Raw genomic sequence first — 27,774 nt, 5'->3', positions numbered from 1 at the left:
TAAAGATAACGCAGACTATTACAACAGCCCTGGAGTAAATCTGACTTTCAGTAAGATCATAATGTTCAGTTTGTGCTGAATGCCCCTTTAACACCTTTCAACCACAGCATGAATAGAACTACAACTTCATAAATCATCCACTGGATTCAGCTCCTCTCAGCACAATTTTCCAACAACACTTAATATTACAACCTTCATGAAGGAGGGCTGTGGCATGTTTAACTGAATTATGTATAGCTTGTTGTAATACCCAATAAAAGATATACTAAATGGAAAAAGTAGAAGTATAGTTCAATAAAAAGGTTAATGTTCTTGCAAAAGACACACAACATAAAAAAGGATTATATATTAAATATTCAAGTTTTCTGGAGTTTGTTTTATTTGAGTTACAAAATATGAAGTGCCATTAGCAGACTCCACAGGAGAGTTTGCCAACCTTCTTGTGTTACAAGTATTTACACCCAAAAGTCAATGATATCCATCTAAATTTTCACACTGCATTCTGGTAAGTCCCAGAGTTCACGTCTCTGTTGTCCAGGTTCATGATCAAGTTTAAATATTTAAAATATTTACAAAGTCCTGTATTCAAAAACTCCCAGATCATACTGTAGCTTGTTCAATGCAAAGGCAGGTGCCAGAGGTGTAACTGCTTCAGTAGTGTGAGAAAATGAGCAGAGCTGGTGGAATTAAAGTAGCTGTTAAACGAACATGGTCCTCTACAGGGTCTCCATAGTTTTACAAGGTATTTGTTCCTCCTCTAAAGAAAGCTTGGGTGAGGAAGTCTGTACATAATTTAAAATTACACATTGAAATGTCTTTTTAGCCATTGTAGCACAACAGCATCTATGATCCTCTCTTGTGAAGAAATTAACATGACAATCAATAAAAGACAGATGAAAGAAAAAAGGCCACCCAAAAAGTCACTCTTGTTCATTTAACATTTTTCTTCAGAGCATCCCCGGACATTAGAATAAAACTCCAATAAATAGAAATACAGCAGAGAGATGGTCAAATAAGACTGATTCTGGTTTGGTCCATCCCTGAGTTCTTTTGAGAAGGACAAAAATACCAGACAGGAGTGACAAAAGAAATGGGAAAATGCAACAAAAAAAAAAAAAAAAAAAAAAAAAAAGGGGGGGGGGGGGGGGGGGGGGGGGGGTTGATAGGGTATATCCTAAACATCCCAATTGTGTTCACGGAAAAAAGGTTCTCATATTCCTCTGGTTTCCTGAGGCTCATCAGTGAGAACATTCATCCATGGGACAGTTCCCAGCACTGAAGGTTACACAGAGGTGATGACAATCATGAGGTGTGGTGAGATGCTGGAGATCCTGTTGAGGAGGTCGGGGGCAAGCTGGGATAAGTGGCTCTCTGAAAATTCGCAGGGTGGGAAAATCTGTAGCACATAGGCAGGCTGAAAAAAAATAACAATGAAAGGACAGAATTACACAACACATCTGATTATATTATTCATAGCAATTGTGATAAAAGTGAGATTTTAAGCAAAAAAGGAAAAATCACTAGCACCAAGTGAATGGATTCAATTCTACTTGTATATCATCATTATGTATTTTAAATCCTAATGAATAATCCCTTAATTAATTGGATTTAATTGACTACTACACACAGTACTTTAATGTGTGGTCTGTGGATGTTGCACAATGTGTCAATGCTATTTTTCCGATCAATTTCAGACCAGTGCTCTGAGACTCCCACAGTCATTGACTACCTTCATCTGGCAAAGAGACTGACAACTGCCACCACCTACACCTCATTCCACCACATACGTAAATCTGGCTCAACAAACCAAATAACTACACTGAGAAAATTCAAAATCAAAACATGTGTGAAAATAGACTGCAGTGTACAACCATGTCTCACCTGATTGGAACCTGGGTTGGGGATATTGATGATACCAGCAGCCAACTTTGTCTGCAGGTAGTTTATGAAAGCAGCCTTAAGAGCTTGAGTTTGGTTTAGGACATCGTCTTGATCTCGTCCACATGGCAGAGCAAGAAGAAGACAAAAGTCGCTATCCCCCTGGTGAGGAATAATAAATTAAGTGTTATTAGCAGAATGAGTCAAGTGAAACAGAAAAAAACTCATTGGAGGCAAGACAAAACACACGTACTGTCATTCTTCTGGCTACGCTCTCTAGTTGTGACGCCTCTAGTCTCATTCTCTGGACTATCCTCAGCAGTGCGCCCCCTTCTTGTAAGGGGAGAGATCGATGAGCCAAGGCTTTGTTGCCACAGACAAAATGCAACTGGACTGCAGCTGTGTCGTTCTTCAGTGCCAGCAGGCCTTGCCACACAATAGGGTATTTCTGTTTAAATGAGAGAAAACAAAGACATGTTTGTCAGACAATGTTGGTTCTTGTTCAGACCAACAAAACCCTAAACACAATTGTTAATAAGAGTCTGTCTTACCGTTAGCAACTGCACCATATTAACAGGTTGCGTCATCTTGCCATCTGGTTTTGCCTGGAGGTCTGCAGCCTGAGGATGTGAGAAAATAGTGCATTGTGTTATGAGCAGTTTCTGTAAAATGACAATAACAGATTACAACTAGATTTGCATTATCCACTAAATCTAATTCAGTCTAATAAAATAGGTCTGCAATGAATTGTTAATAATGCTCAGTTCTTCTTGAAATTGTTTAAATTGTTTCATAACTAAACTTAACTTTGCATTATACTGATATCCACTCAATATAGTGGATAAAAGTAAACAAGTAAATCTTTACTGAGGGTGGTTTATAATGAAGGAATACATGGCGGCCGACGGGTCGGACGTGCGCGAGTAGACAGCGCAGGGTTGTCTGCCAATTTAACTTCTACATTGGTAGCACTATGCTGAACGCTTCAAGTTCGAATTTAAATGTGACTTTGCCAGTGGACCTTCTGTTGATGTCACAATATTACTAAGAAACTTACTTTTGAGCCTGATACAGCGACCTGAAAAATCTACGTCAATCTTACTGAGTGATTGCACCTGCTGACTGCCTCGCGGAACAATGGCTGAGGTTAATATTACTTTGCAAACTTTATGGGAAGCAGTGAATGGAAGTAAAAATGAACTCTTGCTCAGATTGACGAGTATTGACGAACAAATGGCTCAAATACGCTCCTCAATGCACGCATTAAATGAACAAATTGCTGAAGTTCAAATCAGAGTGAGTGCGACGGAGGATAATGTGGTGGTCGCTGATAAGAAGATCACGGGGCTGCTTAAAACAGTGGAGAGTTTGGAAACAAAGGTGGACTATTTGGAAAATAAAAGTCGACAGTCCAATCTGCTGATTTATGGCGTGATGGAGGGAGAAGAAGAGAAGAACACCGTGGCGTTTATTCGCCGCTTTTTGCCGGAGATCCTGGGCCGGGATATACAGGTGGAATCCCCACTGCAAATAGAAAGGGCGCACCGCATCTCTACACGGGACACATCGAGGATAAGACCTATCATCGTGAAGTTTGGGAATTATCAACAGAAAATAAAAGTGATGCACTGTGCCCGGGAACGAGGAGAACTCTTTTTTAAGGGCAAAAGGGTTTCTATTTATCCTGACTTCAGCGCAGCCGTCCAGAAGAAACGTAAACTCTTCGCTCCAGTGAAACAGAGACTGCAGACCGCTGGCATAAGGTATGAAATGCACTATCCTGCTACGCTTTTTGTCAAGCACAGGGGCTCTAAAAAGAGTTTCAAATCTCCCGCTGAGGCTCAGGATTTTCTCAATGAACTGGAAGCGGACAGTGAAGAATCCCCGATGAAATGACTAAGAGAGAGATGATTTATTTTCATTACAAAGCTGATAGACTGCTAACTGTTGAGGGCACCAGGAGTCCATAATTTGTGAATATAGGGGAAAGTAGAATGTTCTGCTTTTCCTTCTCTTTCATTTGTGCTCTCTGTGCTTTTGTTAAATCTAAGATATAGACTACTATTTATTAATAGATGTCTGACAAAGTTAAGGTAGCCTATTATTAGACAGACTAAGTAGGAATTACCCCCCCCCCCTTTTTTTTTTATTTTATTTTGAGACAGACTTAGTAGTCAGGAATGATGTGTCTATTTGTTTTTGTTTTTTTCCTTGTTTGTTTGTTTGTTTTTGCCCCCCCCCCCCCCCCCCCCCCCCCCCCCCCCTCCCTCCCTCCCTTTTATAATGAAGGAATACAAGTAAACTTACCATAGTTGGTGTGACATTGAGTGGTGGCTGGTTGAGTCCAATGGGAGACGTTTCTGGTATCTGAGAATGGATGCTTCTTGGATTTGTGTACATCCCAGAGTACTCTGGAAATGAGCCACTAGGTCCTGGTGGCATTAGCTGAACACTCTGGGGAGATGCCATTGCTTGTCCAGATTGCCGGATACCCATCATTCCATCTTTGGGAAGAGGAGAGTGGGACCTCTTTGCCTCTAATGGCTTCGACATGTCCTTCTCAGACACACCTTTAGGCAAAACATGTGATCGTGGTGACATGGATGAAGGTATGGTGGAAGGTGTTGAAGAGGGGGTAAGAGTCTCTTGAATGTGTCCAGAATGTGGGTCTGTGGCTGAACGCTCCCCTTGGTGCAAGAGCACACGCATATCTCTAGGTGGCATGTATGTTTCCAATTGGACACTACTTCGCAGAGACCCACGGGGATCTGACTGCATAGCCTCTGGTTTTAGCTGTGCGGCCGACTGTCTTCCTGCCATGTGGTAGTGTCTGGCCTCTTCCTGTTCCCCCTCATGACCTCTCAAAGAGCCAGGGTTTACTTTGAGAACCTTGTCTCTGCCAACAGCCTGGGGTGAGGTGGGCCGTGGCTGCATAGGACCAGACCAAGGAGAGGCAAGGGACTCGCTATGCATCCCATAGCTCATCACAGAAAGAGGCGGCGTATTGACCCGAACATCTCCTTGGACAAGATGTCCCACTGGAATTGATTGGGTAACACAGTGTGGAGACATCCGCCCCAAGCCTCCAGGCACACTGTGAGGTGGCATGATAACAGACTGCTCTGGATGATGTACACCTGTAATAAACTGTTGCATGGCAGGAAGGCCAGTGGATAACATCACAGGTATGCCTTTGGGTGATGAAGAGCCTATGGGTGAAGACACTTTAGTAAATGGAGAGTGCGGATGACCAGACTTGCGTGGGGACCGTGGTTCCTGTTTCACCCCACTGAGATGTGAAGTTGCTCTGTCGCTAGTTGCTGTAACATATCCAACATGGTTGCCTGGTGGAGATGGCAAATGGGGGCTTATTGCCGGACTTATAGCAGAGGTCCATGGTGGTTTACCTCCATCTGTGCTATGAGGATCAGTACTGTCCATTTTCTTTTGATGTTTTAATGGCATGTAGTCTTGATAACTCAATACTTGTTGGGCACCTGGTGTGAGACGCTTTACTACTCCTTGAGGTCCAGACTGATAAGTAGATTCCATCTTTTCCAAACCAGAATTTTCTTGTTTAATAGAGGACAAAGATGACTGTGTCTTCCCAAGATGCCCATGCTCCATCTGTGATGAAGGCCCCTTCTGAAGTCCTGACTGTGAATGACCATACATTTCCTGTTTTATCTGGGGCATTGATACCAGCTGCTGAGATTCCATGTCACCTGCTGTTGCTTGTGGGATCTGACTTATTTTTGCACTAATCCTCTGGGGTCCCTCAGTTTTCTGCCCTGAGTGGCTCAATACGACCACTCCCTCAGATGTGTTTACCCTGAGGCCAGGGCAAGATCCCATACCGAGAGTGGGACTCTCAACAAGGCAGCGTGCAGCACTTCCCCCTTCATCACCAACAGACGACCCATGGTACGATCCAGTATCATCTTTGGTGGGCCTATAGGTTGATTTGGGCAGAGACATGTCCACACAGGGATTCACAATGTTCATGTTTACTTTATCTTCAGGCTCAGGGGGGTTGCAAACACGACTGATAACAGAGGTTGCAGTGGATGCAATAACAGAGATCACAGATTTTGTTTCAGGTGATGGTAGTGAGACTGGAGGTCGAACAATTGGTGGGGCTGAATGAACTGGCATTCTGTTATCAGGCAGTGGTGACTTGTTTGGCACAACAGCTGATGGAGTATTACTTTCAGATGGGTTTTGGTCTCGGAGGGTGGGCAGATTACTAGATACAGAACTACTGCCTGGCAGGGAAATATTCTTGTGTTTCATGAGAATCTGTCTCAGGTCACTTGTGCTATGTTCAGTTTCTGTGTTTTCAGAGTCTGTGGGTAAAAGTTGGTTTTCCTTGGAAGCTAATGGCATGACAGATAAAGTTGAGACGCCTGTGTCTTTAGAGTGGTGGCGCCAATCTGGTGGAGAAACAGGAATTCTACTACTACTTTGAATGGATCTGATATTTGGCCTGTTTGCTAGTGGAGAAAGGGAAGGGGAGATGCACTCAGATGGCAGCGGTTGAGGCTTTGGACATATTGGACTCTTAGATTGTGGGTAAACTGCTTTAGGATGCTGAATCTGTTCTTCAGAAGAGGGCTCTGCTTCTGCTTTTACATCTGTAGCCTTAGCAGTTGAAGGTTCAGGCTCTGGCTTCCATGTAGTAGGAGTTATAACTGATGGTGATGGAGTTGTCTCAGAGACAATCTTTACACCAGAGGCCAAGCTATCTGTTACTGTAGCTGTCAAGTCTTCACTTACTGGATGTCCTTCCTTTAAATCCTTTCTTACTTGCTTTTGGCCTTTACGTTTAGGCGTCCTAGGTCTTCCCTTATTGGCTCCCTTTTTGGGTGTGGCTGGAAAAACATGCTCCTCGGGTATAGTGGATGAATTTGATTCAGGCTCATCTTCCTTAGCAGGCTGAACGACGTCTTGCATCTCAGCCTCAGAACCTACATCTGTACTTTGTGGAGGTGGCTGGGGCAAGGGCACAGGTATATCCTCACCAGTTATGGAGTCAATTGCAGCCATGAGCTCAGTTTCACTGGCAGGATTAGAGGATTTTTCTTCATCTGGGTCACTTTTCACTTCTTGTGAAACAGGTGGCATTGGTGATTCTGCTGGAAAAGCTGGATCTGTAAATTTGGCAATATTTTCTACAGCCTGCTCCAATTCCATCTCCTGAGAAATTAAGCTTTTTGGTGTTTCCAGAACCTCCTTTTTTTCCAGGTCAACATTTTCGATTCCTTCATTGTTGGAATCTCCCTTAGTATCATCAGTGCATTTTAAGACATGATCACTGTGGTCACCAGGCTTTAACTTTTTTGAAGATTCTTCTTGATTTCCATGTTCATCATCCCCTAACTGAAGAAGATCTTTTACCTCTGTGACATTCAGCCTTATTTTGAGGTTCTTGAGGACAGGAGACTTGGGAGTCTTAGTCAGCTTGGTTTTTCCTCTAATAATCCGTTCTTTTTCTGAGGCGGGTTTCTCCTCTACAATTGGGGAATCTGTCTCTTTCCCATTTGATTTACCCTCACAATCCTTTTCAAGGAGGACATCTTTATCTTTACCAAATTCTCTACCCTGTTTATCCTTCTCCTTTTTTGTTTGGTCAACTTTTGTAGATGAGTCTTCTTTACATGAACCTGATGAATCTTGCAGTGCCACAGTATCTTCATCTGTTAAATCAATGTCCTGATAATCTTCCTCAGCTACCTCAGGTTTGTCCCCCGTTTTTGCTGATCCTAAGGCTGTGGACATCTGAATCGATGACCCTTTTGTGACATTAGGGGATGTTTTCCCTTTTGATACTCTTGGATTTCGTTCACCACTTTCAGATTCATTTGAATCCGTGTCTTTATTGTCCATTTTTGATTTTTCTACTTTAACAGTCTCCTCACCTTGCCTGCGGTTCTTGGGCGGACGACCCCGTTTAGCGGTGTGGGTTGGAGCAGGTGGATCCTGTTCAATATTTTGTTGTGCTGTATCTTTCTCTGTACCTCTCTTTCGCGCAGATCGTGGTGACTCTGTAATTTCCTTTCCAGAACGAACTGGTGCATCATCTTCAACTGGGGTGGCATAAACAGACTTTACATTTCTTCGTCTAGCTCTGCCCAGTGATATACTCTGCTCTAACATATCGGGATCTGATCCATGAATAGGAGATTTTCCTGTGGACTTTGGTTCAGCTCTCGGTGATGATCCACGTTTCAGTTTATCTTTGTCAATGCGCTCGCTCTTGCGTGTAGCTTGTTTCTCAGAACCAGAGACAGACATGACTGGAACAGAGGTACCTTGAGCAGGGGATTGTTTGCACTTTTTATTTTTCATTTCTTTTGTTTTATGCTCCTTCTGGGAGGAGATTGGCTCATCATTTGTGTCATTATCAATAGACATCTGCACTTTGCCAACTTGAAGTTTTTTCTCTACCTCAGGTTCTGCTACTGCCTGAGCTGTGGAATGTGCCTCTTTCTTGATTACAGCCACCTCCTCTGTAAGGCTAGATGGAATGGGGCTAGTGGCTTCAGGCACTTCTGGTTGTGTTGTGTCAAGATCCAGTTCTGGCTCTGAACTGATAAACTCATCATGTGTATCACATGGTTGTTCTGTAATTTGCGGTTTTACATCCTCTGTTATACTATCCGATTTCTCTTCAGCTGGAGAAAGTTTACATCTATCCACTGGGTAACTGGGTTCACATGCTGCAACAGGTGCAAATACAGAATCAGATGTGGATGTCATCTCACTTGGTGGGTGGTGCATGGGTAGATCTGGTTTATTTTCCTTTACCTCTTCTTTTACCTCCTCCTTTATGAAAGACACAGTGGGATATGGATCAGAAACTGGATTTACTGCAACACATTTATCTTCTGGTGGAGGAGAGTCCTTGGCCACAGAAGGAGAGACAGAAGTGGGCATGAGTTTGGGTTCAGAAATCTGCTCCTCAGCTGGACTGATGGGTTTAATCTCTGGCTCCATGATAGGTGCAGTAGTTTCAGGCGAGCGCACAGTTTGCTGCTCTTGAGCAATTGCCTTTTCCATTTTATTCTCATTTGTAAGCACAGGGTCCGCCTTTGTTTCTTGCACCGGTGGGGTTTTATTCTTTTGTTGTAGCCTTGTGAGTTCCAAAAAACGACTATGGAAAAGAACAACTGGCCCTGAGTCAAGTTCACCGTCTACCGTCCCTTGCTGAGGTTGTTGAGTTTGTGTATGCTCAGGCTCTTCATGTTTGCGTTCCAAGTGCTGAAGTCGCCTTGAGTCCAACTCAAAGACAGGGCTATGAAGGAAGCGGGATGCAAACAGTTCCCTACGTTCCTGCTCCTCAGGCTTAGGCTCTTCCTTTCTGTCATCAATTTTGTCTTCAGATCCACTTCGAATCTTTTTCTTTATAATGTACCAAGAAGGTGTAGGTCTCGGTGTTGACTCCACTTTCTCAGTATCTTTTCTATCACGGAATCTGGCAAAGTGAGAATCGTAGTCCAAAAATGACCAGTTATCCTCTCTGGAAGATGAAAGAGATTTTGCACGCTCAAGAAGAGCTTTTGTATCAGGTGTGATGTTCTGGTCAAGGGCAAAGGAGTAGAATCTGTTCCTTTCAAGCTGAGCTAGTTTGGGATCTGAAAATTTGTCAACCCTTGGCCTCTCAGAAAAAGGTATAGATGTTGAAGGCACAGGGGAATGGGGTTTGGGCTCTCTGTCCTCTTCAGAGTCAGATCTCACTTCCCCAGGCTCCAAGTCATGCCAAATACCATATTCCATACGCTTGCAATTGTGAATGTTTTTATTTAGACTTCTGGAAAAGTTCACGTCAGGTAACAAGTCTTGTTTGACCCTGCTCTCCCATCTCTTTTGTTGCTCTTCTTCCACACTGAGTAAAGGAGTGTTTGGTTTATTTACTTGTGTGTTATGCATCCTTTTGACGGAATGATCCAGATCTGGATGAATTTTTTCATCATTTCTACTTAATTCTTTTTGAGCAGGATCAACAAAGTCCTCATCTACATGGTGGGAGAAGTGCTGATGTCCTGGGGAGGAGGTGTTGTTCCAGTCAGGATCTTCACTTTTTTGTCTAAAACTCCTGTAGATACGCTCCCTCTTTATCCCCGAGTCTGTGTCAAATTGGTCTAGTTTCTTTAGTTTGTGAGATGGGAAATTATCTGTGACATCCTCAGGTGGTTTACCAACATCATGCACAAGGCTGCGATGTTCCAAGTCATCATTTTCACTTATTTGGGGGCTTTCTGGTTTGTCAGATTTGTCAGACTCGCGCTGTTGTTGTTGCTGGTGCAAACGTCTGTTTTGCTCCATTTGTTTGCGGTAACTCTGAGACAGGTCAATGTCAACATGGTCTTCCTTGTTCTTTACATTTCTGTCAGAGTCAGTATTCTGAGCGCCAAATTTGAAAGCAGTGTGGAGTTCTTGTTCTCTTGCACTGCTTTGTTCTGCAACTCCCTCATGTGAAAACCTTCTGGATGTAGTACTCCCTGGATGTCGTTTTGACTCCAGTGTGTCCAAAGATACCTCAGATTTCTCCCTTTGTCCTCTAAGATCCTCTTGACCATCCTTTGGAGTGCCACTTTTATCAGTTTTCAGTCTCGAGTCTCTCCGTTGTGATTCTTTGTGTTTGTCAGCATCTGACTCTTTTAAATGTGTTGAATTGGCACCAAAGTCAGAGGACTGATTACCATCTTCCTCCTCATGCCTGCTTCTCTTCTGGCGAATAGTCCTTCCACCAGAATCAGCAAAGCGCCTTTTTCTTGCAGCAAGACGGTCTGAATTAACCGATAAGTCTTTTCCGTCATTTCCAGTATCAGACCTCAGATGTTTCTTAAGGCGATTTTTACCATCCAAGTCTGAACTATCACCTTTACTCATTTCAGGTCTTTCAGTTTTTACAGGGTCGTGATGGGCAGTTGATAACTGATTTCCAGGAACAGAGTCACTGTCCCCCTTTGATTTCTGCCTCTCATGAGAATCTTGGTCTGATCCCCTTCCTCTTCCAGAGCTTCCATCAAAACCAGGATCAAGCTCTGTTTCAGTTAATGTGTTGGATGGGGATTGCCCTTTGGCTTTCCTTGATTTGATCTTCTCAGCTTTGTCTTTGTCACCTTTCTCTTTTCTTTTTGTACGTTTGGTTTTCTCAGCACCTGTTACACGATCTGGTTGACTGCTCTTCTCACTTTTGTCACTCTTAGAGGGATGTTCCAGTACGGCCTTATCCGATTTGTCAAAGTGTGGTGGTGACATTGAACTCACACTACCACTTCTTTCAGAAGACTGGCTATAAACTCGTCTTTCTGAGTCTCTGGGAGCCCGTTCAGATGGTGAAGGCGATACTGTTGGAGTAATAGGTCGCCTTGGATGGGAAGGGCTCCACCTGCTGCGGTCAGCCTCAAAGCGTTCTCGCTCTCTTTCCCGCTCTCTTTGTATGTATGTGTATTTCCGAATGTCTTGCTCAAAAGGGTCTCTGTAATCCCTATAGTCTCGTGGGTCTTCATGATAACGTGGGTCAAAGGGCTCCCCCTGATAATGTTCCAGTTCTGGAAAGCGCTCTCTGCTTCGAGCCGCATAATCTCTTCGAGCTTCCTCTGGATAGAGACCAGGAGTCCGTATATTCTCATAGTATGCCCTTTCTGCTGAGAATTCATGATATGGAGGCCTGCGTTCCTCTCTGTGAGGTGACAGGAGAAAACAGAAAGAGAAAAGTAATGATTTCTGTTAACCCCGTGAATGATTCAAGTTGCACTACCATTTCCATATTTTGCAAAGAAACAGTTTCTATACACCTAAGATCTGACATGTTTTATCAGGATTAATATCATTTGAAATGACAACAAAATGACAAGTGACAACTGTATGCAATCAACAATATGGGCCATTTACCGTCGCTCAGGAGGGATTTCATAGAAGTCTCTGATGTCTTGACCAGATGCCTGCATGCATCGATAGAAGGCCATCTGACTCTCTTGACTTGCAAAGTCCACCTATCATAAATAAAGGCATGCCAAGGTAAATAAAGACAAACACAAAAAAAGCAAGTTTTAAAAAACACCCGGGTAGTCAATACAATTATTTTTCTTTTACCTTTATTTTATTGCCACCAATCTTCCAGCCTTTGGTTTCCCTTACAGCTGCCTGAGCAAAATCTGTGTTATTGTACATGATGAGGGCCATCCCTTTCAATCGATCAAATACAACCTAAAAACAAGGACAAATTAAACTCACATTAACAGACATCACATTTAAATGTAGGGCAGGAAATCTTTAGCAATATAAAACCTTACCTTAACTACATGTCCATAGCGACAGAAATGCCGTGTGAGGTATTGTTCTGTAATATTGGTTGCCAAACCATCAAGCCAAACACATGTTGTGGGCATACTCTTCCCAAAGCCAAGCTTCAAGAAAGAAAATATACACACATGAGTATACATTAGACTGAAAACATTTGCAAGCCAGAAATGTTACTACAGTTCACAATAAAAACACTACCTTCAGTCTGTTGCTTCCCAGGTATTCCCCATCCATCTTTTTTATTGCCTTGCACACACTGGCAATATCAGAATACTGCACAAAGGCATACTGGGGAACTCCATTTACTTTCTTGATGTCGATGTCCTTGAACAGAAAAGACAGAGCAATTGGAGAACTATACAACATGTACAAATTAACTTAAACAGTACACAGGAAATGGTAGCTTACCACAATTTCTCCAAAGCGCTGGAAAATGTCAAGGAGCTGTTGGTAACTGGTGGTCTTTTCAAGGTTGCCTATAAACAGCGTCCTGGTGGCCTTTGGGTGGAACTCATCTATTCGCCCATCCAAGGGTCTGAACTCATTTTCACTCTCCGTTTCTGACAAAAAGAAGAGATTTACCATTAATATGGCCGACATGCTACAAGATTGTGTCATCCAACACCGGCACACAAAGGACATTTTGTAAAATGACATCTGGGCAGTAAATAAGGCTATATGATTATATGATACTAAATCTGTCTATCATCACTTACCAGGACCATTCCAGGCAGTGACTTCAATAAGCATGCCAAAGAACAGCTTTCCTTTGGAGACAGTAAGGGCCTTCTCTTGGTCTTCTTGCTGTCTAAAGAAGACCAAACCATAGCGGTCCTCTGAGGCTCCATGGATCTGCACCGACGTCACTTTCCCATGTTTCTTGAATTCATGGAAGAGTCCATCTTTTAAACTTGTATCTGTTGAGGGAAATTGATTATGATAATCAGATGTTCAGTCTCCAAAAAGAAGCCTACTGTAAACCAAAGATTTTCTGAAGTGTTAAGAAGCATATTCCTACATAGACTATTATGATGCTGCCACCACTGTGAAATTTTGTGCTGCTTCAAGCTCTTGACAAACAGATGCATTATTTTTCTAACAAATACTGCACTCTGTGGGTTTCTAGGCTAAATGTGCTGCCAGAACAACAGAAGGGAAGAGCTGAAACTTTTTCATGTTCTCTACATCATGTGGCAACACCCTGACACTTCATAAAGTGTTAGAGCAGAAGTCAAAGTAATGGTGTTCAGGTGGCAGGAGTGGAGTGAGTTAAAGCAAGGCTTATGTTTAAACTTTTTTAATGTCACTTTTAATTAATCTCAACCAAGGTCATTTTTAACTAACCTTTGGGCTTAAATGAAGCTCTAATTGTTTTGATTTTAATAGGTGTAGATCAAATATGGTCTGGTCTGAAAACATTTGAAATAGGATAATCTGTAGGCTCAGATCCAAATTGAATTGCTACCAGTAACAGTTAAAACCTGAGTGAATATAATTCAAAAGGAAAACACTGTTAAAGTGCTTTCCCAGTTTCCAAGGTTACTTCTTGAATATTTCAGACTAATTATGAAATAACATTTAGGTGTCAACAACCTTAATGGTAGGTACATCTTACTCTGATATATACTGCATTTGGACAGTAATAGAGTGTATTCTTTATGTCTTTCAGTGCCGTATGATGGCACTGAAAGACATAAAGAAGGGCTTTACATTGCATCATAACAACATCCTCTGCCCTTAGACCCTCACATCGACTGAGGAAAAACTCCCAGAAACCCTTTTAACAGGGAAAATTGGAGAAACCTCGGGGTGGTGGGGGGGCTGAAGCTCTATATAGTAAACTGATGTCCAATTTGAATCACAGTTCAGGCAGGAGAGGTATATCAAGCACATACCTGTGGAGCGCACTGGTAGGTTTTGCACTTTAATTCCAAAGCTTCTGCGTGGCTCATCTGAGTCAAGCACCATTGAAGACTGGGCGGGGGCATGGGTGGCCGACGACTGAACAGAGCGTGCACGTGACCCGTCACTCGAGCTGCTGTTTGAGTCACTGTTGTCACAAAAAATTAATTAATTAATTATCTTAGTCACAGAACAGTGATCTGACACACTCAGTCCAAACATATACACCCATAAAGCATGAAGTGTTTATGACAACACAAATGTCCCACCTGCCGCTGCCCGTGCTGCTGGTGCTACTGACTGAATCCGAGCTTGAAGATCTGCTGCGGGATCGAGATCTCGGGCCTCTCCCGGGAGACAAAGGTGCTCTTTTAGGGGAATGAGGAGTTTTGGGGGTCTGTCCCGTGGTCCGCTGAGGGGAAGGGTGCCTCGATTGTGAGGAATGAGATGATCGGCTTCTGCGGTGATGGTAAGTTCTATCAACACGTCGTCCTCTGTCATCTCTGTACAGGTCACGCCGTGTAGAATTAGTAAGAGTGAAGGGGTCTCTAATTCTAGAGTCAAAATGTGGGTCTGTTGCCTCAAAGCTTCCCCCAATAGCACTGCTCCCTGGACCAGCAGCAGCAAACATGGAACGATCACGGTAATAGTCAGCGTTGTAGTGCCGCTGCCTGTCGAAAGTTCCACTGCGCTCATGGTGTCCATATGGGCTGTGATCATATGCACGTTCACGGCTTTCTGAGCTACTGTGAAGGAAGACAAGTGTAGAGAGGCAAAAGAGAGTTATTATGATTTGAAGCAAAAAAAGGCAAAACAAATAATGTACTTTTCAGTAAGCCATTTTGTCATTCAAACGCACACTCAGAAAATGTCTGGTACATTAAAAACATAGCTGAGTGACACAGCTATAAAGAGGCCAGATGTAGGGACAACTTCACTTGCTTAGTATCAATACATCAATCAGTGCCAGTATTTTAAACAGAGATCCTGCCATTCTTTCTTTGGCAAAACCAATTAGCCTGTCACTGTCAATTATGTCTATTGATTTGTTACCATCAAACTCAAACAACAGTTCTTCAGAGTCTTCAAAAGTGTTCCAAAGGAAAAAATAAGTGAGAACTGATATGTTACATCACTTATCTTTTAACTCAGAAACTTGCATATTTTTACTTAAACAAGGTGTTTGGAGGATCAAGTGTGATTGGAATAAGAGAAATATTTAAAGGGATAGTTCAACATTTTGGCGAATTGGCCCATTGCCACAATCGCTATAGTCATAGCAGTAGGTTTGTTACCTTTATTTGTCGGTGTAAGCTATTTTTAGAACAGCGGAGCGGGGCCATGAGCTGCTCAGAGCTACGCTACGTAGGCTCATGGAATTTCTTGGTTTCCCTCATCAAACTAATCAAATACACAATCCAAAAACTCCAAAACACTTTTGTGGACAAGTTGTGACCTGCACATTCACCACGCTATGAGATAATAATGGAACGTTACAAAACTGAGCCGTTTGAGGTAAATACAGAGTCTGCTTGCTGAAAAACTGTCCCTGAAGGCAACGCGCATCAGCGGTTTTGCATGAATTTACCTCTAAAACGACTATGTCTCGTAACGTTCTGTTATTATCTCATAGCGTGGTGAATGTGCAGGTCACAACTTGTCCACGACAGCGTTTTGGAGTTTTTGGATTGTGTATTTGATGAGTTTGATGAGGGAAACCAAGAAATTCCATGAGCCTCCGTAGCGTAGCTCTGAGCAGCTTGCTGCTCTGCTCCGCCGTTCTAAAAACTGCTTACAGCGACAAATAAAGGTAACAAACCTAATGCTATGACTATAGCGATTATGGCAATGGGCCAATTTGCCAAAATGTTGAACTATCCCTTTAAGAAATGTTAGAAACAAAACACCAGCCCCCTCACAATCAGAAAAATAATCCAAATCAGCGTGACTCAAATACTGGCACTGACTATACTAATGTGGACAACTCCTGCTGAACCTGAAACTGTCTGCTAAAATGACATCTCTTTTTTCAACAACAAAAAGACTTACTATCAACACTGTATACAGTAAATGTGAAAAGAAGCCACCCCAGACTGAGGATCAACTCAGACAACCACATAATACAGTAAGGTTGAAATACGGTGCTTGGTCTATTTGTTACTTTTTATTTGCAACAACAAATCATGGAACACTTTTGTCTCCTCTGGATGCCCAGGGGAGCTGATTTCAGAGGCTGACGGTTCATTAACTATCGCTGGCAAGAAAATATATAAATCAAACATTCATCTAAAATATTCAACTTAACAATTCTCCAATTGGCTTTATGCACAGCTCCACAACTTCCTGAAATAAGCCAGCTCGTTTATTTCCTGTCTTACATTATTGGACCAACTGATTAATCCAGGTGTGTCTGACCTCACAACAGTGGTCAGGCACACCTGGATTAATTAGTTGCTGGCTTATTTCAGGAAGTTGTGGAGCTGTGCATAAAGCCAATTGAGGAGCTATGTGGTACTGAAATTTTGAAATGCCTTTCAGAGGTGAGATCAATGTATATAATATAAAACCAGTAAGTAAATAATTTTTGTTGATATAGCACTTCTCATGGACTTAAGTCAAAGTGCTTTACAGAACTTACTACATGAAATGTTTACACAACACTATGTAGGGATTATGTGATTCTGAAAAGAAGAGGCACTTATTTACAAATAATACTTATATAATAGAGATTCTATAAAATGTGTTTTTCCTCTCTTGCATCAGATCAATCTTTCCCTAAAAGCAGTGCAAAACCTAATATTAGACAAAGCACTATGGAATGTTAGAGAAAGAAAATATGCAGAGGGCAGAGCAATACCAACCTTTTGGAAAAGAGGTTACCGAAACTAATCCAAATAAAATCTAGGTGGTCAGAATGTGAGAGCCCGAATGAAAAACCAAGGAGAAAAATCAACTGATCTAATTAGGCAAAAACGGTTCTCTTGAATCGCATTGTATGTTATCTTCAAACACTGTGGAGAACCAGGCCAGTACATTGTTGATGTATAATCCACAGTTAGGCTATTTAATTCTCTTCACTGGATGGAAAAAGGGAAAAACAAAATTAACCATAGAAATGGACCTCGTTATGGATTTCAGGACATGTGGAAAAACATAGGAACGTATAACCTCAATTAGTTAATGTGAATTAAAAAAAAAAAAAAAAAAGGATGATGGACATCTGGGGAATTCGGCCGACTCCTGGCTGACTGTACAAGATGGTGCCAAAGTGGAAAATACATCCAACTGGTTCAGTCTTGTTGTTTGAGGGGGTAGTATGTCCCAAAAACATCATGTTATCTTTAAAAAAAAAGGTTAAAAACAAAACAAAACATATTCCTCTGGTTAATGGCATGTACTTCTCATGAACATCTCAGAACCTTCTCAACTTGCAGACACTATGATCACAGCGTGTTAAATCCTTATTGGCTGACAGGATGATAATTCCAATATCCACTGACTTGCATACTCACTGGCAGGCTTCATCTTTTTGTAGATAAGTTTCAAGTTAGCATGAAAAAGTTATCTTCAGCTCTGTGTAACATAACTCGGAGTGCTCTTCTCCTGACTGAGGCCTTACACAGCTAAATCCACACTTCGAGTAATCCAAATGATTGGCAGCTATACCTATCCATTCTAGGGTCAGTAGATCCAGAAAGAGGTATCATATTGCGTACATCCAGGTTACATTCCAACTATGCAGCCTTCATGTGTCTTCATGGTCATCAATCCAAAACAAGATTAGCTCCACAAACGTTTGGCAGCTGGTTGTTTGGATCCTCCGTGTTCTTGCAAAGTCTTCTTGGTATAGCGTCCATATTTGGGACAAAAGACGGCCATGATATAGTACATCTCATCCTAAAATGACTGAGGTAGCAAAGGACATATATGCTAATCTGTCTGTCTTTGGATATGTAACAAATATAAAGTTCTTCCATCCGCTTGTTCAAAACGTAAATCCAGATAAGGCTGTATCCACAGATGCAAAAGTGGTTAAGTACTCCAACCATCAGCTGTTGTCAAAAGGAGAAAAAACTGACAACCCGAGATGGAAGGTCCTTTAAATAATGACACATTACCTGTATAGCTTCTTCAGAGAAAACTGCACCCTTCAGAGGAGAGATTTACTTCCAGTTTCAATCGATTCCAGAAAAATTAAAGTTAGATCCCATATTTAGAAGAAAAATGTTTTAAAAATATCCAAAAGTTCCAGAGGTAGTTTCCCACAAAACGCAATAAATCCAGAACTCACTAGGATATTCCTCACAGATGTAATATCCAAACCAGTTGTCAAACCTTGAATTATAGTTACCTTACCAAATGAAAATGTGTAGTTAATTTATTTAAATCCCGTGGGGATGGTGAGTCAATTATGATGAAAAGTGGAAGAATCCCTAGATTACCTTTGTATAACCCCCTTGAGGCATCTATCTCTCACGAATAACCCCACTATGTGTATAGGTCTTACACCTATCCAATACCTAGATTCCCCTGGATTTTAAGGGTAGGCCATGTCCACTTACCCATCTATTCTCCGTTCATAACGTCCCTCTCTGGTGTGAAGGGACACAGGTGGGCCAAACACTGGACCAACTGTTCCCCTAGAGAATCCTGTAACGTCTCGACTGCTCGAGGGGGAACTGTCTTCAAGGCCCCGAACAGCACTAGGGACTGATCCAGGTTCATTGTAGTCAGTCCGCAGGTCCCTGTCTCCCATCTTGTTGACAGCATTGTGAGCCTTCTGCGCACTTTTGATGTCCACAAAATCCACAAAGGCTGCAACACCACCCTCTGACCCTCGCTTCCGCAGAACTTTAACACTCTCCACACGCCCATACCTGAGAAGGAAATTACAATAACAACAAAGGGAAATTACATATACATCAGCTAAGAAAAGAGTTAAGAAAAGCCATGTGCATGTGTGCCAGAGTGTGGCAAGTACAGGGCAGAACTAACAAAACATGCAAACTGTAGTGATTCAGAGTTGAAGTTTCTCAACAACATCCACAAAGCGCTATTTTTATACAAAGATCCCTCCGAGGCTTCCACATGTCAAACGTCAGTGTTGGACACAACTACATCAAGCATCTTTAATCGCAGTCATTTCAGGTCCACTAGTAGGGCGATTGCAACAAGTATTAACTGCACGATGAGAGTGTTCTCTTATATATGGCTTTATCAGTTCCAGGAGTGGACTTTCGATTACGTAGCATGTGATAATGACAAGCAACCCAATCTAGCCTTAAATGACTCTGTGTACGGGGAACAGTGCACAAGCTAAGGCTATTAGCTCTCTTTAAGTACAAGTATTTGCTCACTTGTGAAAACATGAGCCGCAGTTTGTGTGTAACTTGTAAGACAACATCGAGTAGCCCAGCTAGGTTTAGTATAGTGATGTCTGCCTCGGTCAATCGGCTCAACTACTTGCTAACATCTGACTGTGAGCAGTGGACTCGCTGTTCACTCTGATATTAGTTGACTTAAGGTTTCAGTTTTGTCTGCATACTAACTAGAGAAGTAGCGGTGTGGTTAAAATACTGAATAAAGTACCACACGCCATCTGTTGTTATGTGCCCTGCTGTGCAGCTAATGCTAGCTGCCTTATGACTTGTACCGATCATGAAAACGACTCCACTTCCCACAAAATGGTCGGACGATTGCTTGGGTGGTAGCTCGGTGGCTAGCACACCTAGCTACTTGCCTATTGACGTTAGCAAAAGTTAGCAAACAGTATGAATCGTAAACATCAACACGAGGGTGCTTCTTTTCTCAGTGTTTCGCTTTTACAAGTTTCCCCGAGTTTGAATAGGGCACATGTAGCACACAGGAAACACCCTGACTTGTAAAACTTAAAAATGCTAACGTTAGCCGCATTAGCATTGGAGACAGGCTACATGGCTAACGACAGAGCTGCAGCTAGCCCGCGCTGCTCCTCCGACACAGGATCCCTCTTGCGTAACATACCGTTTAAAATGCTCCACTATCTTCTCCTCTCGGACATGTTCGGGTAAATTTCCCACCCAGAGGTGTCTGGTTTCCCGAACCATCTTGCAATAGTCTTCCCCCCTTCACACACATATGATCGGGCACGTTTCTAATCCCTGCCGGTCGGTGGTGCGCCTGAACAAAATGAGCGACGGTAGAGTCGGTGAACGATCTAGGCCCGATGGCCGCTGCCCGTGTAGCTTTAGCTACTGACTGAGTCCCCGAGATGTTCGCGGGAACGAGCGTCAGCCTCGCTCCTGTTGGCTCTAGGTGCGAGCTGCGCGGCCCCCGTCTGATGCGCGTGGCCGACATCAAGCACGCAATTCGCTCTCGAGGACTCAGCCAGACGGTGTATAAAAGAGGACTCAGCCCATGAAGGGGTCTGTTCGAGTAATGGGAGATACTTTTTTTTTTTTTTTTTTTTTTACGTCTCACCAGTGAAATCTTTTTCTTAAATTAATTCACAAAACTGAATATTGTCTATTAACTGACAAGTAGGCTACTGATAGTTTAAAACATAAGGCAAGGCTGGACCAGTAACAGCTGTGCTCTTTCTGTAGTTTGTTTACTATTGTGCTCTCATTGCCCATCCTCCAACTTAATCAAATATTACGTGTTTTATAATCCGCGTGTTCTGCTATTTATTTTCTTTATGTGTGCTTCTTTTGTTTTCTGTTAAGCATACTGAATGACTGCTTTGTTTTCATTTTCTTTCCATTCATTCCTGAATAATGTTGTGTTTCACCACTTCATAGAAAACCTGTGTAGAGCTAGGGTTAGGGAAGAGTAGCTAGGCCTAAGTAATAATGATACAACAACAACAATAGTTCATTGTGGTTTCTATGCAAAACAATCCAAAAAGTGCCATTTCCCTCTAGTGAGCTTGTCCCATTTTAAAGACCAGACTGAAAAGATAACAATCAAACTACTATAACAGTATTTAGGGCTTCCTTGAAAAACAAATGAAAGAAAAACTGTGGAAGTGTGGAATAGAAAGACAAGGGACAAATGTGCTTTTTTCAGAAAATGATTTATGTTCATAATAGGCCTACACATAATTCAAAAGGTCATTTTGAGATACAGGACATAAATAACAAAGGAAATCAGCTGGGGTCTGAACGAGACATAAATGTGTTGTCAAATCAATGCCAGTCATTTCCTAAAGAGGCAAATACAAAGATCCAGTTGTGAAGAGCTTCAGGGATTCAAAATGTGGACTCATCTGCAGGTTTTGGTCTATCGTGTCTGCTTGGGAATCAGTTATTGTGCTGTCACTTATTTACATAAACCCCAACTTGTCTAATGCAGTTTAGATGATGAGTTGAATCTGTTTTTTCAATAGCCTACAGCCTGGGCAGGTGGGTAGCCTACAATGATTCAGTTTGAAGAGCCCACTTTCAGCTCAGCATAACATAAATACAGGCCACTGGGAAGTTCCTGCAAATTTAAGTGCAGAGATCTTGACTGGACTTGTGTTAAAAATCCATGTACCAGTTACACAGCTATGGAAAATAATGGTAATAGTGTATGTGTAATTTAACAAATGTTATGTATGTTGAAGCCTGACTGATAAAATATATTAGTTCATTTTTATAAAAAAAAAAAAAAAAAAAAAAGTTTTGTGTTCTTTTATATAAAGTTTAATTTTTTATATAAAGGGTTAATGTGTGAAACAGTATACTGCTTGAGACTTACAAAAATTCTAATATTTTTTGTGGTAAGTCTGTTATATAAATATATTTGGTGCATTTTGAAGAGTTTATTGAGTGCAAAATTATCAAGTATAAAAAAGGAATAGGAGATCTTCAGAAAGCATGATATAAAAAATAACCATATTTCATTAATGTTCTGTTGGGAAAAAAAAGTGTGTGACATTCGTATGCTAGATTCTTAAATGCACATGCACAGTCTCCCATATCTTTAAACCTGGACTTGTGGCATTCTTCCATTGGTTGCAGTTTATCACAGGCAGTGAGGCCTGTGTTAGTGCTGGACAGAGACCAGGCTCAGATGGCAAGATTTGCAAAGCATCTTCCCGTCCAAAGGATAGCATCCATGCTCGTTTGGTTCAGGAGAGAGCTGGATGACACAGACCTGCAGGCAATACGAAAAACTGGTGGTGACTGGTGGCGATCACTGTGTGTTTGCATACTTGTCAGTGTTTCCAGTACAAACTTTGCATTCAGAACACCCACCTCACATCTGTAGCAGTTCTCATGGTAGGTGCGTCCCAGGCATTCAACAGTGAAGCTGTCAGTACCATCCTCTTTTGGAATAATTAGTTGCTTACAGGCGTTACACTTTGGAGCATACTTCCTTCATGGATCCAATTTAGAAAGAAAGTCAATATTATACAAGGCATCAGCATTTTTACTACAGAGGCTGCTTTACCCAAGATCAAATATTATAATCACATTAAGCACCAAACAAGGGGAAATAAAATAGATGGAAAAAACCTCTTAGGTTGTGTAAAGTTATGCTTGTGATCATATTTAACTTTAATACCTGTAGTAGTCCTGGAGGCAGTACACCTCTCCAACTTCTCCCTGAGCAAAAGCTTGCTCTCCAATTTGCTGTTTACATGTTGAACAGGTGAAACAAGAAGGGTGGTATGCTCGCTCCAGTGCACGGATCACATGGTCTGTGATAACTTCCCCACATGACCAACAAAGTTCCAGACTGGTCTAAGGCACATAAACAAAGATTTAATAGATATTTACTAGAAGAGCAGCTGCTAATTAACATCCTTAATCAACACTAGGTGGGATTTCTTGATATCTTGCAAAACATAGCATATTGTTCCCATTTTCCCACCTTCCAATCTACTATTGACCTCCACTTGTTTTTGCAAGGAATACAAATCAACTTGCAGCTCAGCTGAAACAGATGAACCATCACAAGACAGTACTATCATAACAACCTTTGTTTTCACACTTGAACTCAGTACAGCGTCCATCTGCCACACAACATAAAACTGGCTCTGGTACCAGGTGATACAGTGTTAACAGTGGTCGGTGAATTGCAAGCACACCTCAAGTGTGTGTCTGTCTCAGTGCTGGAGTGAAAGTAGGGGAAAATAGTTCAAGAATGCAAAAACATGAGAATGGTCCTCTGTATGTGTATTTTCAGCCTTGATAACAAGAAGATGTATTGAGTTGGACGTACCTGGTAACAGGCTTCACAGAGCGGAATCCCCGCCTTGTTGTAGTAGTGTTTACCAGCCAGGGGGATGTGACAAGATCTACACTGGAAGCAACCATCATGGTAGGTCCTGTTTAAGGCCTCGATGGCAGGTTCAGACAGAGCCACGGGTTTCCTGCAGAAGCCACACACCTCTGCATTGTACACAAGCATCAAATGTCAGAGGAGGTTATGTTAATATGTGTGGTTGTCAAAGCAGAACAGTTTAAAGCTTGTGTGGTAAATGTGTGAAGAGAGATCATGTTACCTTTACTGCTTGTGTCTTGGCTGTTTTTATGGATCCCACGGGACTGTTCATCTTGGTTTAACCCACTAGATGGTGTGCTTGTTTCCACCTTGAAAGTGAAACATTTTCTCAATGTAACTTACCACTGTGAATTTACCCTTATAAAATGAAGCACAGTGTAACAAAGCATGGTTTTAAATATGCAGAGGTTGTGTTTGGTGCGGAAAAGAGAGTGACTGTAGAATTTACAGGTTGAAACATAAACGTCATCCAAGACAATCAAGAGTGTAGAGTATCAACTCCTACAATTGCTGCACAATGTTGACTTTTGATTTTAATGCATTTATGTCAGCACATTGTGATTGTCCTTATTCACAGGATAAAAAAGGACCAATCGCTGGATCACAGATCAATCTTTAAATTCTCTCTCATCCTTAAAGCATCGAAAATGTTATTTTTCCCAAACTGAAAAGTATAGTTGACAGAAATAGTCTAAATCCAAACTTTTAGATTAGAGGCATTGTAATGGGTCCATAGAGGCAGATGAGGGAAAATCTAGTCTATGCATTCAGACTCATACACAGAGACTGGGCTGAAACGATGGGAACAAATAGTGTCTTATAAAGATATCAACAGTTTGGAAAGAGCTCTGTTTGCAAAGGAAAAAATCTGTACACTTTATAAAGTCTTTCTGATCATTCTCCATATAAGACAGCTGTTTTTCCCCCCTCAAAATGTGTTTTGCAGATCACTCTTTACAACCGCTGCAGAACATAATACAGTATCTGTAAAAGTTGTGGAAAGTTCGAATCCTTCACTGTGGGAAAAAATGACTTGTCCACTTCAGGAGAAATTTATTGAGGGAAATTGGGATCAAGTCTTTGAGACAGTAAATGACATCAGTGGTAAACATGAGGATGGTCAGGGTGAAAATGCAAGATTGTGAGATAAGTCTGCATACCTGTGTGCTGTGAGCTGGCTGCTGACCTGGGGTCACAGGGTGTGACAGAGGGGTCTGGGCAGGAGGAGGTGGTGGAGGTGCTGATCCTTCGAGTGATGAGGGCCGTGGTGCAGCAGCAGCAGGAGGGGGAGGGAAGAGCTCTGTTCAGCAAGAAAAATGCTTTTCTTAGGCCACTTACACAGAGAAATAGTATACATAGTTTAAGCAATGACCTTTACTGATATTAAGATTAACATGGAGGCCAACAAAATATATACACATAAACTGTATGTAGATATAAACACATAAAGCCACCCCATATATATATAATAAAAGACTAAAAACTGAGGTGTATTGTGGTGTCCTCAACTTTTCTCTGTGTTCCCAAAACTTGATAGATGATATTTGATCATTTCCAATTGGTAGCAGAAATACTTCTTAAACACACTAATGTATAGAGAAGGGTCAACATTAAAGCAGAAGTAAGCGATCCGGTCGTTTTGGCTAACTTCTTGTCAGCCGATGGAGTTAGCAGCCCCCGCCCTCGTCATGGATCTATTGGTCCTCGTCCCTACGTCACCACATTCACGCGCATCCCTTGGCAGCACACACAGCCCTTCATGCCGTTCTCTCTCCTCATTGGATAAAGGTTGTAGGATACAAGGAAGTATACAAGAAGTTTTCTCCTCGGCTTACAGCAGAGCAGAGGGACTGAGAGACCCGTGTTTCAGACCAAACACTCTATGTAAGTGATTGCTTTCCGAAGATATAACTATTTAAGACTTATATTAACACAAACATTCCGCTTACTTCTGGTTTAATGCAGCCAAGCTAGAGATATCTTTTTTCCTTTTTATTCATCTCCCATATCAAAACCTGGCACCTACATTACCCACAATGCAGCTGATGCCGCCTGGAGCCTTTAAACAGCGATGACATGCAGGCAACAGAAATCTGCTCAGCTCACATCTTTCAACTACATCGTTCCATCCACCCAGATTTCTAATGTTCGAACTTGTAGTCTTCAGCTGCGGCCGATACATTCCCTCTGGAGCCACAAATAGCTTTATGTTGAAACTTTTTCACATAGTGGCAGTAGTAAAAACGCCAGGAGTTCGGACAGCATGCAACCATGCTCTGGATGAACCCTAATGATCTAAATGAATTTGGAACCACACCATCTCAACAAGGGGTTCAGAGACCCATCAGCTAATAGGTCTCCATTTTGTCTTGTGAATTGGTTTGTATTGATTTATGTAATAAACCTGCAGCTCCTCTGTCGACTCCTTGCAGCTTTCCACTGTTGGCTCCAGGCTGGGCGGGTTTGGGACTCGGAGGGCCTGCACGGGTCCGGTCTTTGCTGTCCAGGCTGCTGTAAGAGCCAGACGGTGAGACGTCCTCCCTCCTATGTCTCACGGCTGCGGGGATGCTGTCACTTGGGCTGACGCGCACGGCGGTGTGCTGCTTGTCTCTCGCGGGGGCACTGTGAGCCTGGAGGGCGGGCTGCTGCTGGGTCACAGTGGCTCGGTAGGGAGATGCCAGAGTGATAAAGACAGAGGACACCATCCTTTTTGGTGAAGCTGCTGAAGCCATGACTGTACAGTATACAACCCACACACAGCCTAACAGGAGGACAGGACAATGATTAACAAACCCATAGAAGCACATCATATCAGTATAAGATTAAAACATCTATCAGCCCAACAGTATTTATTCAAAGTGTACACACCCTCTCAGTCAGCCCTGTGGGAGCTCTCATTCTCACTTTCACTTCACAGAGGTATACATTCACACCCTCACAGATCTCTTCACCTATAATGAATGGTTTTAGAGGCAGAGAGCTCAAATCTAAATCATCTGTTTCCTGTGAACCCCCGCACACTGGCTGCGAGCTGCCATTACGTACCTCAGAAGGAACAGTGGTTTGAAGACGGCTCTCTCTTTTCTTCTCTCTCCTTCCTTGTTCTGTATCTCAAAAAACCTCTGGTTTGTTTTCCCTCCTACAAGCTGCCACAGTGAGAGGACTTTACTCCAGCAGAGAGGGCAACTATCTGCAGAAGGCCACTCCTTTTCCTTCTGTACCTCCCTCCCCAACTCTCCCGACCGTCGACCCCTCCTCCTCCTCTGGCTGAATGACAATACCACCTCCCTCCCAACCGTAAAAGGTGAACAGTTAATCTCGGGCAAATTTCTGTAGAAAAAAAAAGAAAAAAAAAAAAAAGCATGACACATTCATCCACTATGAAAACTTGGCAGGCAGACATGCACACACACACACACTCACAGGCATGCGTGCACATAGACACATACTCACATTAAGTTATGCAACAGATGTGTTTGAACAAATGCAATGTCATGTCATAAAGTTTGTCATGAGCGCAGACACAGAGCCGCCTCCCTCCTCTTTATCTCAGTGGAAGCCAGCAGCAGAATGTGACTGTACCTGCCTCCTCTAACAGCTCTCTATCCCCAACTTCCCCCTCACTCTCTCCTGTGCAGCTCTGCCTTATTGTTCTGTCAGCTTTATTTTCCCTACCTCCCTCATTGAGTCTGCCTCCTTTTTTCTTCTCCCTCTTTCCTTCTTCCCTTCCCCCACAACATTATATCACTTTAGCCTTGACTCACTATCAGCGTCTCATGGCATTGCCTCCATTTGTGCCTCTCCGACGGTCCGCAGCAGAACGCCCTATCTGATAACGTGTGGTGGACTTCATCAGACTCTCCTGATGAAGCTTTTGGAGTTGAGCTGTACAAAGAGCAGCAGCATTACAGAGCAATGAATCAGGGCATTGTGCAAGAGGGAGATGTTGGTATATAAGGGGGGGTGGAGGGGGAGTGAGTGATGTCTATGAAAAAGCTGCTTTGTTGTGTTTAGTGCACCAGAATGAGTCTGAGAAATATCAGAACTGCTGAACAGTAAACGTTGTGGTTAGTTTTTTTTGGAGCCAAAACTCTCTGAGGATGGAGACTAAGAGTGAAACTTTCCTGATCGACGTGGAGGCAGAGCGAGGCAGGAATGTATGGGTTAACAGGAGACGGAGATGAGGAGAGTGATGGGGGTCTCTGTTGTTCCAGCTCTGTGGAAAGGAATGCTGCAGTGATGTTACGGCTGCAGGAGGGAGCATGCCTACTGATGACACAATCCCCAGACCTCCATGCTCCGCCTCTCCACCCCCAACCTCAACAGCTAAAACCCTCATTTAAACCTCCTGAACCCTCCAACAGCACCGCTTTACTCACCGATATGACTTTGTGCTTCATAGTTTTAAAGGTTTTGGTGGATGTGCAGGAA

At 42.5% G+C, this 27,774-nt stretch overlaps 2 protein-coding genes across 4 annotated transcripts; both read right to left on the bottom strand.

The window, feature by feature from the left end:
* Window positions 1-372: 372 nt before the first annotated feature.
* LOC310986405 (msx2-interacting protein) lies at window positions 373-20,322 on the bottom strand. 3 transcript variants are annotated; one of them, XM_083972288.1, is made up of 15 exons: window positions 20,095-20,322; window positions 18,654-18,968; window positions 14,361-14,837; window positions 14,085-14,239; window positions 12,906-13,106; window positions 12,598-12,749; window positions 12,388-12,513; window positions 12,180-12,293; window positions 11,980-12,093; window positions 11,779-11,879; window positions 4,186-11,566; window positions 2,430-2,498; window positions 2,132-2,326; window positions 1,882-2,040; window positions 373-1,414 (listed from the first exon to the last, which is right to left on the bottom strand). In XM_083972288.1, the coding sequence occupies exons 1-15, from the start codon at window positions 20,175-20,177 to the stop codon at window positions 1,283-1,285; spliced, it is 9,774 nt and encodes a 3,257-aa protein (XP_083828414.1). In that variant the 5' UTR covers window positions 20,178-20,322; the 3' UTR covers window positions 373-1,282. The 3 variants fall into 3 exon arrangements, with proteins under 3 accessions (XP_083828414.1, XP_083828415.1, XP_083828416.1); XM_083972289.1 differs by having other exon boundaries at window positions 14,361-14,834; XM_083972290.1 differs by lacking the exons at window positions 18,654-18,968; window positions 20,095-20,322 and adding an exon at window positions 16,953-18,640.
* Window positions 20,323-21,139: 817 nt separating this feature from the next.
* Window positions 21,140-26,578, bottom strand: fblim1 (filamin binding LIM protein 1). Its single transcript, XM_083972291.1, has 8 exons — window positions 26,389-26,578; window positions 25,748-26,104; window positions 24,504-24,643; window positions 23,564-23,651; window positions 23,281-23,450; window positions 22,621-22,799; window positions 22,311-22,431; window positions 21,140-22,209 (listed from the first exon to the last, which is right to left on the bottom strand). Exons 2-8 carry the CDS (start codon window positions 26,073-26,075, stop codon window positions 22,099-22,101), a joined length of 1,137 nt encoding a protein of 378 aa, XP_083828417.1. The 5' UTR covers window positions 26,076-26,104; window positions 26,389-26,578; the 3' UTR covers window positions 21,140-22,098.
* Window positions 26,579-27,774: the final 1,196 nt, after the last annotated feature.

The sequence above is a fragment of the Trachurus trachurus genome (genome assembly GCF_905171665.1).
Source record: "Trachurus trachurus genome assembly, chromosome: 5".
NCBI classification, from domain to species: domain Eukaryota; kingdom Metazoa; phylum Chordata; class Actinopteri; order Carangiformes; family Carangidae; genus Trachurus; species Trachurus trachurus.
The sequence above is the reverse complement of the archived record's forward strand: the minus strand, read 5'-3'. Positions and strand labels throughout refer to the sequence as shown.

What these genes read in the sequence shown, in the direction of transcription:
- LOC310986405 (XM_083972288.1), bottom strand. Translation starts at nt 20,177, where the DNA reads ATGGTTCGGGAAACCAGACACCTCTGGGTGGGAAATTTACCCGAACAT. An exon ending in AGCAGCACGGGCAGCGGCAG is followed by an intron (nt 14,240 to 14,360) that starts GTGGGACATTTG and finishes TTGTGACAACAG; the next exon opens with TGACTCAAACAGCAGCTCGA. An exon ending in ATATGGTGCAGTTGCTAACG is followed by an intron (nt 2,327 to 2,429) that starts GTAAGACAGACT and finishes TCATTTAAACAG; the next exon opens with AAATACCCTATTGTGTGGCA.
- fblim1 (XM_083972291.1), bottom strand. Translation starts at nt 26,075, where the DNA reads ATGGCTTCAGCAGCTTCACCAAAAAGGATGGTGTCCTCTGTCTTTATC. An exon ending in AGCCAGCTCACAGCACACAG is followed by an intron (nt 23,652 to 24,503) that starts GTATGCAGACTT and finishes TTCACTTTCAAG; the next exon opens with GTGGAAACAAGCACACCATC. An exon ending in AGAACTGCTACAGATGTGAG is followed by an intron (nt 22,210 to 22,310) that starts GTGGGTGTTCTG and finishes TATTGCCTGCAG; the next exon opens with GTCTGTGTCATCCAGCTCTC.